This window comes from Protopterus annectens, chromosome 1.part0 (assembly GCF_019279795.1).
Source record: "Protopterus annectens isolate FY-2018-M chromosome 1.part0, PAN1.0, whole genome shotgun sequence".
Lineage (NCBI taxonomy): Eukaryota > Metazoa > Chordata > Ceratodontiformes > Protopteridae > Protopterus > Protopterus annectens.
This window is the reverse complement of record NC_056725.1, coordinates 1,399,787,258-1,399,804,113: the sequence shown is the minus strand read 5'-3', so window position 1 is coordinate 1,399,804,113 and position 16,856 is coordinate 1,399,787,258. Positions and strand designations below refer to the sequence as shown.

General features: G+C 44.9%; 1 protein-coding gene across 1 annotated transcript in view; it reads right to left on the bottom strand.

The window, feature by feature from the left end:
• Nucleotides 1-2,062: 2,062 nt before the first annotated feature.
• SNRPA (small nuclear ribonucleoprotein polypeptide A) overlaps nt 2,063-16,856 on the bottom strand; it is a 526,049-nt gene continuing 511,255 nt past the window's right edge. The window contains exon 7 of the mRNA XM_044067214.1: nt 2,063-2,658. Within this exon, the coding sequence (XP_043923149.1) occupies nt 2,499-2,658 (160 nt within the window). The 3' untranslated portion in view covers nt 2,063-2,498. The remainder of the gene's footprint in view (nt 2,659-16,856) is intronic.

The following is a 16,856-nucleotide window of genomic DNA, read 5'->3' as shown; positions in this document are numbered from 1 at the left end:
GGCTTGCAAAGTAGCAGCAATTAGGAGGGCTTTAAAGCCAAAATGGCCTTGTGAAAAGCCATTCCTCAGCCTAGGATAACGGTGTGTGTGGGGGGCACTGTCAGGACATACTTAAGCACAATAGCTTGGAGACCTGATGGAACTTGTAAGGTGCCCAGAACCTCTTCACTCAAGGAATTGAGTATACCCACTGGTCCCCTCAGATCACCCTAGGGTATTCTCCCTCCCCAGTAAACTCAACCTCAGAGGTACAGGAAGCAGACACCATAGTGGTTTCCGCAGCAGGTCGCCCAAGTTAAACAGCGGATTCCTGCTGCATCCCAGTAAGAATGTACAAAATCAGACTTATCTGAAGATTCAGGCCCTAGTTTCTTGATCTTCATTAGGTGAGAACAGGATGTCAGACAGAGGGTTCTACCATCTTACTTTGCACAAGATGAATCAGACATTAGGTCTCAAGTATTTAGGGAGAAAGCCTGGACTGAAGGGTTTATGGGATGAATGTCTGGCAGATATGACACTTTCTAAAATCATACGTAGACCCAAAACAAGACACCGGGAGTGGAGGTCTTTATAAGGGCTCTACTACAATTGCACTTCCTCTCTGCTGACACGAAGCAACCTTAAGGGGGTGGAATCATGTTCAGGCAATGACATGCTTAGGTCAACTGGAATGAAGATCCGGCATTCAGATAGTCTGAGGATCTTACACCAATATATCTGCTTATGTATCCCAATACCTGCAGGTTGAGGTCAAATGCCAGAAGTGTTGTGTACTGGAATACTACAATGACCCAGGGAAGGACATTGTGATTAGCTCCAAGGTGTAAGCACTTGGAGAGAAACTGTGAAAGTCTGAGGGATTTGCCTACCACAGCCAATATCTCTTGTTTTGCACAAGATACAATACAAATCCAGTAAAAAAAATTGTACTGTACTGGGGGAGTTGACGACAGTAAAATTGGCATTCCCCATGACAGAAAAAGGTCTGTTCCACTTCAGGTATTCATATGGGAAATGTACCCTACTCTGCAATACTTCAGGAAGTGAAACCTTGGCAGACAAGTTCTGAACATCACGATCAGCTCCAAGCTGCACACGTCTATGTGGGAGGGCAGAACTGAGGCAATCCTTGAAATGTTTGCCTACCAGAGCCAAACATTATGGTTTGCTAAATAAAGAAGTCAAATGCAGTAAAAAGAAAACTGCATTGTATTTTGCTGTATCGGTACCAAACAGTAAACCGAAATAAAAGGGCTCACCAATAGGGTACCATCTGCTCCCAAGCTCCGGACAGCCAACATGGATGGTAAACACTAGTCATGACAGAGTGCCTGCAGTAGCAAATTGCAGCAAAAAAGCTGAGGAATGGTCTGTGTGGACACCAGTCAGACTGGCACATTTGGACATGCTAGAGGCTGGATGCACATCTCACAAGGGAGTTCAAGAAGTTGGACCAGATTCAGACACATCTAGCAAATAGAAGTCCTAGTGGCAAGGACTACTCAACAGCAATTTATAAAGAAGAAAGCACAGGCAGATATCCATCCCACAAACAGTGCCATCAAGTGGGAGACTGACTGGCCAGGAAAAGTTGTAAAGCTCCAACTGTTTTTTGGTACAGCCTAGAGACCAGACAACACATCTGTAAAGGGAACAAAACTTGCACCATCTAATGAAACCTTTTATAAGGAAGCAAGTCCTCACATTAATAACCATAACAAATTACCAATAAAGTACATCACTGATGTGCATAACACTGCTGACTGGTCATCTGTCAGGGCTACCACCTAGCTATCAGCTCTTGTGTTGCTTGCAACTGCCCTTCTGAGGAAATGATCTTGAGGTCTTGAAAATCATTTGGCATTTAACCCCAGTATCCTGGACAAGTTCTCTAGGTATCACCCACAGTCCATCCTGAAATATGGGCATGAACTGTCTCCAACTGATCAAAATGCAACAGCCCATCAATAAATTTACATACTTTACATAGAACATGTTAAACAAAGCAATTCTTTAAAGATATCTTTGTAATGAAAAATTTCATACACAAAATCCAGCACAGTTTGCATAAAATTATTTTATTGTAGAGTTGTAAAAAAATGATTTTGAAATCTCCAGGTGCTATGTCCGGCAGACAGACACTGGGTGCATATTTTACATTTCAGCTGCCTTCAACCATACATTACACACTCACATAAGCAAAGCAAGAAGCCAGTAGGTAAAACTGCTGCAGAACACATTTTACAATTGCAGGGCAAAACAGGAATGCCATAAAGCAACTTTCATTCAAAACACATTAAAACTTACCAAAACTGAATGGTTAAAAAAAAAAGGTGAAGCAATGGTTCAAACGAACATGGAATAAGCATGCCCTGTGTAGGAATCTGATGCAGTTCCACACTTACCTCACAAAATATTTTAACAAAAAAAAAGGTTTAATTTAATAAAGGCTTTAAAAAATTAAGCCAAAAAGCAGCTTTGATTACAACATTCTCCTATTTCTTGGCAAAAGATATCTTCATAGCATTACTCTGCGTAATCTTAAATCCTTGCAATGCATCTCTAGCTGCTCCAGCCTGAACTTCATTATCAAACTCTACAAATGCAATATCATGACGTCCTGGAACCAAACGCACTTCCTTGAAGCCTGGGAATCTGTGAAGAAAAATGTTCCCATTACTAATTAAACAGAAGGTTCACAACTCTACAGCACAATTATATAAAAAGGACGTACCACAGCCTTATACCCATCACTGAATTTCAGCAAGAAATGCACACAGATTAGCAAGCCTCTGTCTGGGCAGTAATGAGACAGAAACTAGTCTGAGTTAGAGCCGCCCTGACCATTTGAAAGCCCTGACCATTTGAAAGCCCTGACCATTTGAAAGCCCTGACCATTTGAAGCCCAATAGCAAAGAATGATCAGCCAGCATATAAAAGATAACTGCTTACCATGTATTCTTAAAAGGTCTACTTTGAAACAAGCTGCAGTGAAGAGCCTATTACAAAAAGAACAAACAAGAACAGCGTCTGTTCTGGAGCACAAAAAAGAAAACCCAAACTGCATTTCAGACCATCCTGGTTTAAGTAACGAACCCAGGTGCTGGAGAATCCAACTGAGGAGAAAATGAGCAGCGCCTAGCCAACTATGCAAAGGGGATGACAGAAGCAAGTCCTCACTGCATGAGTGAGGTTTCTAAGAGTTTACCATAGATTACTGGATTATAAACACCACAGTGTTGCAGCAGTTGCGTTGTCACCGCCCAACAAAGAGGTTCATAGGTTGGTACCTATCAGCCCTAGGGCCTATACAAGCCTAGCCATAACAATTCCCTGGCTATTTCTTCCCACATTAATTTACTTTCCTGGACCCCCCTGACTAGCAGGGCGACTGACGTGATCCCTGGGGTGAATTTCCTTTCTCCCATCCAATTGTCAAGGTTCCTCTTGAAGAGGTCCAAAGAGGCACTCTGCTTGACATGTATGGGCAATCTATTCCAGACTCTGGGGAGTCTCTGGGTCAGGAACCTATCCCTCCAGCATGTTTTGTTTATTGTGATGACAAGGTTTAGATCCCTGAAGCGTGTAGCTCTGAGGGATTGGGATTTCTTTAAGTGTAGCATGTCCAACAGCTCTAGGTTTGACATGGCCTTGTATGTTAAGCAGAGATCGCCTCTGAGTAGATGATATGCGACAAGAGTATAGCTGGAGTTTAAGGCAGTCAGCGTAGGGCATCTGCTTTAGGCCTGTGATTTTTTTTTTTAGTGAGGTATTTGAGGCCTTTCCAGTTGTTGCAATTGTCTTGAGAGGTACATAACCAAATGGGGCGTTGTATTCTATAATGGGTCTAATGAGGGACGAGTAGTGGGACAATTACCTTTTTTCTGGATGAAAAGCCCTTCGTGATGAGGTGTGCCACATAGGATTTCCTGACTGTTGTGGCAATGTGGTTATCTAAGGTGAGACCACTGTCCACCTGTGTCCCTAAGTCTCTTATCACACTTTGTGTTTAGTGTACTGCCACCTATATGGTAATTCATGGATACATGTTTTTTCCCCAAAGGGGATAACAATACATTTCTTGGCACTGAGCTTGAGCCCATGGCTCTGGCACCAAGCATCTGTTTCTGTAAGGCCCTTTTGTAGAGTATCCACATCATTTGGGGATTCAATAATGGCTCCCAGTTTGCAGTCATCTGCAAACTTTGTTAGCCAGAGTCCCTTAGTGTTGACCTGTACTTCAGAGAAGTAGATAGCAAACAAAGAGCGGCCCCAGGACTGAACCCTGAGGTACTCCACTTGTCACTTGTCTGGAGCTGGATTTGGAGTCTGCTACTTTTACAGTGTGGGTTCCATCAGTAAGCCATTTAGCAACCTATTGGGTGACATAGGGATTAATGCCCAACTTAGTAAGTTTAACTATGATTCCAGAGTGGGGGATGGTGTCAAAGGCCTTGGCAAGGTCTAGATAAGCTGTGTGGACCACCTTACCCTTGTCCATGGCTCTGGAGACAGATTCAAAGAAGTCAATCAGGTTGTCAATCAGGTTCAGGAGACAAGATCGGCCCTTCACAAACCCAAACTGGGTGGGTCCAGTGTTTGAAGGTTGCCAATGTCTTTGTTTATAAGTTCCATGATAATACGCTCCATGGCCTTGCAGATAGGGCTTGTCAGACTGATGGGACGGTAGTTTCCGGGATCCAAGGTGGATCCCCCCTTGTGGATTGTGATAACTGTGGCTCTGCGCCACTCCGTGGGCATGAAACCTGAGGTGAGGCTATGATTAAACATGACACTTAGGTGAGGTGCCAGTTCATATTGTAGTTCATGTAGTACACAGCCCGGGATGTCATCTGGTCCCATGGATGCTGTATTCTTGGCTTTAGAGAGTGCGTTTTGTACCTGTGTGGCCATTATTACTGGAATTTGGCAATCTTCCGGTATTGAGATGGGCCATTTAGGGGGTGAAGTTGGCACTGAATAAATCTGCCAGGATATTGGCAATATCCTTTGGATCAGTATATTTAATGCCATCCTGTTTTAGCTCTGAGCAGATCTGAGCTTTGCCATTTAGATTCTTGACAGTTATAGAATGCTTTGTGGTTGTCTTTGGAATCTTTGGCAATTTATTTTCGTAACTAGCTTTGGAGGATTTTAAGAGGCATCTCAGTTTCTTACTGAGGCTAGTAAGGGAGTTTTTTGCATCCCGGGATTTTCCTATTTTCTGCAAAAGTTTCTTCCTTTTGTTGTAAAGTTTGTTTATGGCAGGGGACCACCAGATTGGCTTCCTTTTTTTGGATGAGAGCATTTTGGTTCTATTTGGGATGGCACGATTCATGCATGAGTGGATGTGCTCGTACAGTGCCTTAGTGTAGGATTCAGTAGTTGAACTTTCAGTTCCCGTCTGTTCCTGTTCAATTATGAGCTGGGGTGGCTTCTGTGCTGAGTCTGCATGGGTTTCATCTGGGTGCTCCAGTTTCCTCCCAAATTACAAAGACACGCACCCGGAGTACACCCCCCCCCCCAGGCCTCCGCTGAAAACTGGCTTCATTCCAAGTTGGACTTTTTGAGATAAACACATGCGAGATAAATTCCTACAGGGGTGGTACATTAGCCTAAGAAGACTAAACAGACTGCAGCAGGGTTGGATATCTGAAACCAGTCCTACACTTCTGTAGAGGGCCTACATACTTCACTGTTGTCTAGCACTAGACCGCAAACTAGAACAAAACACCCTAACCAGACAAGGGACTGTCCCAACACCTCCCATATCTCAACTGTACAGATTTTCGCAGAACGCCCAGATTTTTGACTCAAATTATTTTGGTCTTTTCATAAAATTGTGTTTCTGGCAAATTAGTGGTAAATCATTAGAATGAAGTTAGAAAATGAGATGAGTTTCAGACTTCATACCCTTCAGAAAATTCATGTTAATGCAAAACCCATTCTATCAACTTTTACTTTGTAATATTTAAAAACTGTCCCCATTTTTTGGGCCTGTCCCACTTTTCTTTATGGCTTTGTCCAGATTTCTTCCTCAGAGTTTGAGAGGTACGACAACTCCCCCGCTGTCACCTCTGCCACCTAATTTTACAGATAAGAGGCCAAAAGACTAAGCTTGATGGTTATTGGTGAGGGGCAGGAATAAAGTATGGGGTGAAACTAGAGCCAGGAGACTATACCGTACAATACACCTTCCCCAAGGAAATCTCAGAAGGCAGCATATAAAATATGCACTAAAGAGATTTCACAAGCGACAAGGGAAACTAAACGCTTCTGAAGTCCATATAAGCCACCTAACCTAGACTCAATGGACTGGGAGTAACAGAAGTTGTGTACTTACCATAACTTGGCATCTGTGTTGTCCAACTTCATTATGCATCATGACTGGGCCTATGGATCTGACTAATTTCTCTAGACTGGCACGCAGAGCTTCAAGCTCCTCCCTCTCCCATAAAACCCCACTCCACCTAACCCCTCAGAGCTTGCTGCCCCCTCAAAGGTGATCTAGATTTACACTTCTAGAAAAAACAACAGAAAGCAACCACACTGTTGCTCAAACTAGGAACCTATGGGTTCTCATATCCCCTCCATTGCTCTCAGCTGATATAGGTTGGGGAGGAAGGCAGGTGGGATGTGATGCATAATGAAATTGGATAACGGATGCCAAGCTATGCAAGTACATAACTTGTAATCTGAGGTTGTCCGTTTCATTATGCCTCACGACTGGGTCAGAGTCCCCAGCTATACAATCCCAGGGGGGCCTTCAAGGAAGGATATGCCAGAGTACTGCGGAGCCAAAGGATGCTCTGTTTCTAGAAATAATGTCGAACTTAGTGAGAAACATGAGATTTGGACCAGGTCGCTGCTGCACAAATCTCATCAGACAAAGACAGAGAAAGCAGACAAGGTAGACTCGTGGTAGAATGAGCTCCAACAGGATGGGGAATCTGCATGTCATACTGGGAGTAGACTGTAGAAATACAAACACTAATCCACTTGGCTAAGATACTTTTAGATACAGCCGGACCTAATCTATTTAGGACTTCAGATTTCCTGTGTGGTTTTAGTCTGTGTAGACAGAAGCAGAACTGTATGTAAATTGAAGGCAGCATAAATTCACCCTTATTGGAATAATTTGGGAAGAAAACAGGGAGGTGAATGGTCTGGTTTAATATGTCTATGTGGCAAACTTTGGTATGAAGGGTTCATTCTGAGGGAGACCATCCTTGAAGGTAATGTAAATCAGTTGGGAAGATAGAGCTTGTAATTCCAACACTCTTCTTGCTGAAGTAATGGCCACTAGAAAAGCACTCGTCCAAGACAAGTATTTTTAAAATCACAAAGTACAGTTTTGTACCTACCATAAATGTAGATGTTAGAGTGCTAATACAACTGCAGTCATAACAGATGGGTTCTCCTGCCGTCAGGCAGGTCCTCGGTCGGCCGAATTCCAAAGTCTAGGTCCGGCGTCTGTTGTCGTCGCTTCTTCCCTGACGTCAGTGCGACAGGGGTATAAAGGAACCAGCAGACGCCATTTTCTTCAATTTTTCTTGCCCCAGATGTCAGGTGCCCCCAGAAGGACGGCAATACATAAATTTGTGTAATAATGCAGTACAAAATAATCAAAATACAGTAGTTGCAAGCAAATACATCATAAATGAATACCCCAATCAGGTTCCTGTCCCAAGAGGGGAAGGAGGGAGGGAAACCTGGACTGCAGCTGTATTAGCACTCTAACATAGTACAGTTTTGTACCTACCATAAATGCAGATGTTAATCATGCATACAGCTGCAGTCATAACAGATGGGTAGAATCCCAAAGCTAAGAAAGGGGTGGTAGGCACTAGGTGGAACTAGGAGCCAAAATGCCCTGCAAGGCTGCAGTGGCAAAGCCTGCTCTAGATTTGGAGTATAATGGTAGGTTGTAGTGCTTGGAGAAGGTATGCACGGAACTCAAGTGGCTGCTTCCAAAATATCCTTGGTAGGAACTCCTCTGAGGAAGGCTGCAGAGGTGGCTGTGGCCCTGGTGGAATGAGTTCCAATGCCTGTAGGTAGTTTTGCCAATAGCAAAAGCATATGCAGTGGGCTATCCATTTTGAGATTGTCTGTTTGGAAATTGGCTTTCCTTGAGCTCCTACCGCATAGGACACAGAGCTGTTCTGATTTTCTAAAAGGCTTTGTTCTGTCCAAATAATGCAGTTGTCTGTGGATGTCCAAGGAATGTAGTAATCTCTCCCCTTTGTTTTGAGGATTAGGATAAAAAGTAGGTAAATGTATGGCTTGGTTTATAGCTACCCTGGATACCACTTTAGGCATAAAGAACGGGTTGGTTCGTAAGGAAACTCTGTCCTGATGGAAGATAAAAGGCTGGACAGCCATGAGAGCCTGTAGTTCTGAAACTCTACGAGCCGAAGGGATGCCAGAAGGAATGCTGTTTTCCAGGACAAATATTGCAAATCTGATGAGGCAGCTGGCTCAAAGGGAGGCAAGGTCAGTTTTTCCAGAATGAAATTAAGATCCCAAGCAGGTATTGGTCGTTTCCTTGGAGGTCTTAAATTCTTAGCCCCTCTGAGGAACTGTCTTGAGAGGGTGAGAGAATAAAGGTGGATCAGTGTTGTATTCTGCAGAAATGGCTGAGGCATGGACTTTGATTGAGGATTATGAAAATCCACTGCTTAGCAGTTCAGCCAAATATTGTAGTATTTGAGGTAAATTCAGTTTTCCAGGATCCTGGCCCTTTTTCTCATTCCAGACACAAACGTTTCCATTTTGCGGAGTAAGTTTTTCTAGTAGATGGCCTTCTGGCCTCCAAAATGACATCCTGCACCTCCTTGGAGAGTAGGGCCTGTTGTGATGCTAAGGAATCTTCCATGCGGCTAGATTGAGTGTTTTAGCTGGCTGTGAAGAGTCTTGAAGCTGTGCAGAGTCAGAAGAGGCATTAGAGGCAGGGTCCATGGTGGGGAATGCGTCAGGCTCCTCAGGAGTGGGTATCAGTGTTGCCTTGGCCAGTCCGGAGCAATGAGAATAATCTTTGGTCTGTCTGCTCTGGTTTTCAATAGAACTTTGGGCAGCAGAGGAAGGGGTGGGGAAGGCATAAACTGTCATTGATGTCCAACTGAAAGAGAGAGCGTCCACTCTCCAGGCCCTTTGGATGGAAAATCCTTGAGCAGAATTTTGTCAATTGATGATTTTTGTGAGAGGCAAAGAGATCTATGTCTGGCCTTCCCCATTCTTGGATTATTTCTTTAAAAACTTTTGTATGCAATTTCCATTCGTGTGGATCGGTCATTCCTGCTTAGGTTGTCTGCCAGCATGTTTTCCTTGCCTGGCAAGTACTGTGCTTGTAGTTCCATTTGTAAGTCCATGGCCATGTTCCAAAGTGACATGGCCAGTCTGCATAGGGGGTAAGAATGTGTTCCTCCCTGTTTATGTACCACATAACTGTGGTGTTGTCCGTTCTTATCAATAGTTGACCTGGTTGTAGAAGGTCATTGAAAGCTATAATAGCATTTATTACTGCTAGCATTTCTTTTTGACTGATGTGAAGGTGCTTTTCTTTTTGGGACCATTTGCCCTGAATGCACCGATCTGTCATGTGCGCCCCTCAGGCGTAGTCAGAGGAGTCTGTTGTGATGACAATTTGCTTGAGGCTTGCTGAATGGAAGACCTGTGACAAGCTTGAGCCCACCACAGAAATTCCTTTTGCATTCATGGAATTAGTGGTATTGTTTCCAAACTGTGGCTGTGCTGAGACCATATGTTTTTCAGGTACCATTGTAGTTCTCATATGCAGCTTTGCACATGGGATTAGTAAGATGCAAGATGCCATGAATCCCAGAGCCTGCAGGATTTTCCTTGCAGTCAGCCTGGTGCAATTTGCTAGTGTTCTGAAGTATTGAATTAGTTGCCCCTGCTTCTCTGGCGTGACGTAGGCCATCTGGGTGTTTGTGTCCAAATTGGCACCCAGGAAAATTATCTTCCGAGAGGGTATAAGCCTTGATTTTTTTTTTGTTGACTGTATCCCAGACAGTTCAACAACATTACATAAGCCAGATGTTTCAGAAGAATGCGCTTGCTGTCCGCTTGAATCAGGCAGTCGTCCAAATAGGGGTATATTTGTATCCCTTGAAGTCTGCAGTAGGCAATTACTGATGCCAGGCATTTCGTGAATACTCTGAGCACAGTAGATAAGCCAAAGGGCAATGCAAAGAATTGATAATGGGTTGAGCCTGCAAGAAATCAGAGGTACCTTCTGCAATTTTGTCTGATTGGGACATGCAGGTATGCCTCCTTTAGGTCCAATGTTACCAGCCAAGACTCCTTGCCCAGCATGGGAAGAAATTGCTGTAGAGTGAGTATCTTGAATTTTGGAACGAGTAGGAATGTGTTTAGGATGGATAGGTCCAAAATAGGTCTCCAATCTTTTCCCTTCCTTGGCACCAGAAAAAGCCTGGAATAAAAACTTGACCTTGTTCGTAGGTACCTCTTGAATAGCTTTCATGTTTATGAGATCTGTAATTTGCCTTTGTGCCTCTGCCCTTTGATTGTGTGGCAGGTTTGGCATGCCTCATTTTTGGAAGGGTGTGAAAATGGAATTTGTAGCCTCTGTTTATAATGTCCAGGATCCATTTGTCCTTTGTGACAATATGCCAATTTTTTGAAAATAATGCCAGCTTTCCTCCTAAGGGGGCTGCCATTTGAGACTTGGTTGGCATGCAAAGGGGAAAGCCATTGCTTTCTGAAAGATTGCGAGTTATCCTCACCACCTCTGTGTAGGAGCTTGCCATAGTCTGCCTCTAAACGATCCTTGGGATTGTCCTCTGCCCCTCGGGTGCCTGTATCTGCCTCTTTGGGGTCTTCCATGGCAGGAAAGGACCAGTTTTTGGAAGGCCAATTTCTACTAAAACGTGGGGGTTGTACCTGTAGAAATTCTCAGTTTGCATTGATTTAGCCTTTTCCTCCATTTTCCTTAATACCGCCTCAGCATTAGCACCAAATAGTACATCCTTTTGAAGAGAGGCGTCTAGTAATTTAGCTTTGACATGATCAGGCAAGGCTTGTTCCTTGAGTAAGGCATGCCTACGTATGACTGATCCTGTAACAGCAGCTCTACATGAGGCCTCTAGAGCAACAAAACCACATTGTAAGGTATGCTTACCCAGTTGTTCTGCACTATGCATCAAATCCTGCAACTCCTTCAAGTCTGGTTGTTCAGGTTGTGACATTTTACTTTTCAATTGCGATAACAAAAACTGTTGGTATTTTAGCATATGAAACTGACAGTTTAAGGCCCTCATGGATAAGGTAGCAGAGGTATATACCTTTTTTCCCCCACCTTTCTAAGGATCTGGAGTCTCTCTCGGAAGGTAATGGATTTTTAGCAATGGAGGCCTCAACTCCCTTGGGGCCCTGTGAGATTGTTTCTGGGTCAGCAGCATGGCTTTTGTATAGAAATTGGTGCGAGTCAGGAAACCTGTAGTACCCGTCAGGCTTAACTGGAGCTGGAGGTAGAGAGTCCGGGTTAAGGCAGGCCTCCGAGTAAACATCTAGGATGTCCAAGACAGGAGGTATAGCCAGAGGCCTGTGCTGAGGTAGCAAGAGAAATTCCCTGAGCCTTTTCTTGGAATCTGAATAATCTTTGCCTTCCCAGTGGAAGTGTTCCCTTAAGGTATGCAAAGTTTCCCCAAATGAGTAATCCTCTGAAGGGGGGGGATACAGAAGGGATGGATTCCTCCGCATCAGAGTCTTCAAAAGGGGAGTAAGAATGTTCCTGATCAGAGTGCTCTGAAATAATGGAGCCCTGATCAGAGGAGGGGGAATCTTCCTCCACTCTGGGCCTTTTGTCCGGTGGAGGCGGAGAACCTCTGATATCATCAGCCATTTTAAGCATCTGTTTCTTAGGCATGGGGCCTGGAGATGGGCCCTGTGTAGCTGGTCTCTTAGAGTGCATGGTTGCTTTAGACTTAGTGAAAGCCTTGGAGAAAGAGGAGGAAGGTCTGAAGACACCTTGAGTGGAGGTGGACCTGTCCACATTGAGTTTCAATACCAAGAGTGGCTTCGGTATCTGTAGTCGGGGTGTGGGCCGAGGAGCCTGCGACCTCGGGCACAGGAGACACCGTCAAAGAAGCGTCATCGGTAGTCAGGGGCTGTGTAGGCACCTCGCTGAGAACCGGACCACATGTAGTCGGCTTTGGCGTGGTGTCGGTAGAGGCCGCGGACCTCATGTGACGGTCCTTATCTTTGCATTTAGACAAAACCGGAGTCAGAGTATCAGACGACATAGTATAGTTAAATGCTTTCCCAAAAGCATGCTGGGTGAACTCCGCCCGACGCTTAATAGCGCGTTTGTATAGCGCGTTTGTTGAATGTAGCACAAAAGCGACAGACCGAAACACCGTGGTCTGGGCCTAAAGGTATATAGAGGGAATGGAAATCCTTATGCGGTATTTGCTTCCCACAAGAAATACAATTAACTGTCTGACATCGGTCTGAAGCAAGAAAAGTTTAGCCAACGGGGTACTTAGCTTTTAAGACTTCGGTTTCCAAATTTTCGTAATCTCAGGAGCTGGCCGACCGGCACTTGCAAACTGCTTTTGCTTCGGGCATCGCGCGGCAAGAATGACTGAAGAAAATGGTGTCGGCTGGTTCCTTTATACCCGTCGCACTGACGTCAGGGAAGAAGCGGCGACAACAGACACCGGACCTAGACTTTGGAATTCGGCCGACAGAGGACCCGCCTGACGGCAGGAGAACCCATCTGTTATGACTGCAGCTGTATGCACGATGAACATGTTAGCAGGTTCAAAGGGTCTCCCGAATAAGGCCTTGAAGCACAAGAGTGAGATCCCAAGGAGGTGACAGATCTTTCACTGGAGGTCTGAGATGAAAGGCCCTGCATAACCTTGAAGTGGAAAGTTAAGATGAAAGATTGTTACCCTCTCCCACATGAAAATTCATAACAGATGCTACTGGAAAAACTAGCCCCATGGTGAAGGAGTAAAGGCAGAAAAAGGATCAATATTCAATGGCCAGCCAGAACCTTCATGGAGAAACTAAGGTTAGTGCCAGGGATCAGAGACTGGGAATCTGATGTTCCGATGGATGGGAAATTAAATCCTACCTGGGATCCAGTATCTATAGAGGATACTTGCTGTGAGACCACAGAAAGGGGAAGTACAGTTGTGTACACTTTCCAAAAATGTAGATGTTAGTGTCTTCACTGTTGCAGTCATGACTGTAGGGTTCTCCCCTGCTGGCAGGCAGTCCTGTCGGCCAGAATCCCAAAGTCCGTGTCCGGCGTCAGCTGCTCAGCCATGCTCCCCAACGTCAGAGCGCCAGGAGTACAAAGCTGACAGCAGACGCCATGTTCTCCAGTTTCTTGCCCCAGATGTCAGATGTTCCAAAATGAGTAAGATCCCATACCCTTTGCAAATACACCTCAGAAGGGTGAAGGGAACCACACAAAAAAAAATAAGAGGGGACAGGAGGGAGGGTAACCCAGACTGCAACAGTGAAGACACTCAAACATCTACATTTATGGTAAGTGTACAAAACTACTATGTTCATAGTGTTTCACTGTTGTAGTCATGACTGTAGGGTTGAATCCCAAAGCAGAATAAAAGGGAGGTGGTCATAAAGTAGAGGGGGCGGCTAAAAGGCCCTGCAAGACTGCAGAAGCAAAGCCTGCCCTAAGGAACACCCCCGAGGAAGGCAGCTGAAGTGGCAGCAGCTTTGGTAGAGCGAGTCCTTATACTCCCTGGGATTTGCTTCCCATGGTGTGAATAGCAAAATCTGATCCAATGAGCAATCCATTTAGAAATGGTCTTTTTTGAAATGGCTTTACCTTGGGAACTTGAAGCATAAGAAACAATTGTTCTGATTTCCTGATGTCCTTGGTTCTGTCCAGGTAAAAACGTAGTTGTCCGTGTACATCCAAGGAATGCAAGTTCCTTTCCCCCTTATTTTGAGGACTAGGGGAAAAAAGTTGGCAAGTGAATAGTTTGATTTAAAGCCACTTTGGAAACCACCTTAGGCATGAAAGTAGGATTAGTCCTTAAAAGACACCCTGTCTTGATGAAAAATAATATAAGGTTCCACAGCCATGAGAGCTTGCAACTCCGAAACTCTCCTGGCAGAGGTCAGAGCTAACAGGATGGCTGTCTTCCAAGATAAAAACTTGATTTATGTGGTAGCAGGCTCAAAAAGAGGTAAGGTGAGTTTTTCCAAAACAGTTGAGATCCCAAGCAGGAATGGGGGCCTTAAAGTTCTTAGCTCCTCTGAGAAACTGTCTCATGAGCTGGTGGGAAAAGATTGGAGGATCTGTATTATAATTAGCACAAATAGCAGGGGCATGTATCCTTATGGAAGAGAAAGAGAGACCCTTATGTAAGAGGTCCGTCAGGTAAAGTAAAATCAGAGGAATGCTAGGAATAAGAGGATCCGAATCCTGAGCCTGCATCCAGGAGCAAAACCTTTTCCATTTTCCTGCATAAGATTTTCTAGTGCTAGGACGTCTGGCTACTAAAATGACATCCATAACCTGCTTGGGTAGGAGAGAATGAATCATAGACCCTGGATTAACCAGGCCGCCAGGCTGAGAGTTTTGACATGGGAGAGCAGAACCTGACCCTGGTGTTGGGACAGAAGGTTCCGAGTCTGTGGTAAAACCCAAGGGGGCTCCAGAGAAAGGTTTTTCAGTGTTTGGTACCAAAACTGTAGAGGCAAATTTGGGGCCAGCAAAATCATCATCTTGGGCTTGTCCTGCTTGATCTTTAATAACACCAGTGGAAGAAGAGGTAGAGGTGGGAAGGCATACCCAGAGAGGTTTCTCCAACTGAATGATAGTGCATCCACTTTCCAAGCTAGTTCGTGGAATGTCCTGGTGCAAAAAATCTGTAGTTGATGATTGAGGTGGGATGCAAAGAGGTCTATGCGAGGACATCCGCAGACTGCTGTAATCTTGAATATTTTGGTGTCCAGCATCCACTCGTGTGGGTCAGACAGGTTTCTGCTCAGGCTGCCAGGAAGTTTGGCTTCCCTGGTAGAAACTGAGCTTGAAGGTCCAGTTTGCAAGCTAGAGCTGTTCCATAGATTCATGGCTAGTCTGCAAAGGGGATAGGAATGTGATCCCCCTTGCTTGTTTATGTACCACATAACTGGTGTTCTGTCCGTATCAGTAGTTGTCCTGGTTGTAGAAGATTCCTGAAGGCCAATAGAGCGTTCTGAACGGCTAACATTTCCTTTAAATTGATATGCAGGTGCTTCTGATCCTTTGCCCAAAGGCCCTGCAGACAGTTGCCCTGCAAATGGGCTCCCCATGCATAGTCAGAGGCGTCCGTGGTTAGTATCCGACTGGTTTCCCCAAAAGAAAAATCCTCTGGGGGAGATACAGAAGGAATGGACTGTTCTGCATCAGAATCTTCATAAGGGGAGTATGAGTGTTCCTCATCAGAATGTTCTGAGAAAATGGAGCCCTGTTCAGAAGAGGGAGAATCTTCCTCCACTCTGGGTGTCTTGTCTGGAGGGAGATGGGAACCCCTGATGAGTAATTAAATCCTCAGCCATTTTAAGCATCTGCCTTTTAGGCAGGGGGCCTGGAGATGGGCCCTGTGCAACAGGCCTCGGGATGCATGGCTGATTTGGACTTAGCAAAGGCCTTAATGGAAAAGGAAGATGAGGGTCTAGACACCCTGGGTGGAAGTGGACCTGTCCACATTAGGAGGCTCAACACTCAGTGGCTTTGTTGGTTGTAGTCTGAGTAAGGGCCGAGGTACCTGCGGTCTCTGTTACAGAAGACACCGCCAAAGTGTCGTCGGTAGTCAGGGACTGCATAGGCGTCTCGCTGAGAACAGACCACGTGCAGCCGATTTTGGCGTGGTGTCGGTCCTTGTGTTTTTTGGACAAAACGGTAGTCTGAGTCTCAGACATTTTATAACCAAAGGATTTACCAAAATAATGTTGGGCGAACTCCGCCCAACGCTTAATAGTGCGTTTATTGAAAGTAGCGCAAAAGCGACAGCCCGAGACGTCGTGGTCTGGGCCTAAACAAGGTATGCAGAGGGAATGGAAATCCTTATGCGGTATTTGCTTCCCACAAGAAATACAATTGTTAACTTTGTCTGACATCGGTCTGAGACGAGAAAAGTTTCTCCAACAGGGTACTTCGCTTTAAAGACGACTTCGGTTTCCAATTTTTCATAAATTCAGGAGCTGGCCAACTGGCACTTGCGAAAGTACAGTTTTGTACCTACCATAAATGTAGATGTTCGAGGATTCCATTGCTGCAGTCCTTACTATTGGGTATAGTCCGCGTCCAGTCGGCCCGAATACCAGAGTATAAGGCTGACGTCGGTCAGGGCGCATTAGACTGACGTCAGTACGTCAGGGTACTAATGCGCATGACCGACGTCATATCCTCAGTCTTTTCTTGCCCCAGATGTCAGAAGACCCTAAAAAGACAAGGCCCAAAATACCTGCACCAAAAACATGTACAATATATACAAGAATATATACAAAAATATAAGCATGTAAACTCACCTACACAACCACCCCTAAACACAGAGGGAAGGAGGGAGGAAATTGGACTGCAGCAATGGAATCCTCGAACATCTACATTTATGGTAGGTACAAAACTGTACTATGTTCTTCGTTTTCCATTGCTGCAGTCCTTACTATTGGGTAGAATCCCAAAGCAGAGGTAAGGGAGGCTGGCAAATCATAAAGAAGTAGGAGCTGACAACATGCCTTGCAAAACAGCTGTGGCAAAACCAGCCCTAGACTTAGAGTAGATAGGAAGGTGATAATGCTTAGAGAAAGTATGCACTGAACTCCAAGTAGCTGCTTCCAAAATA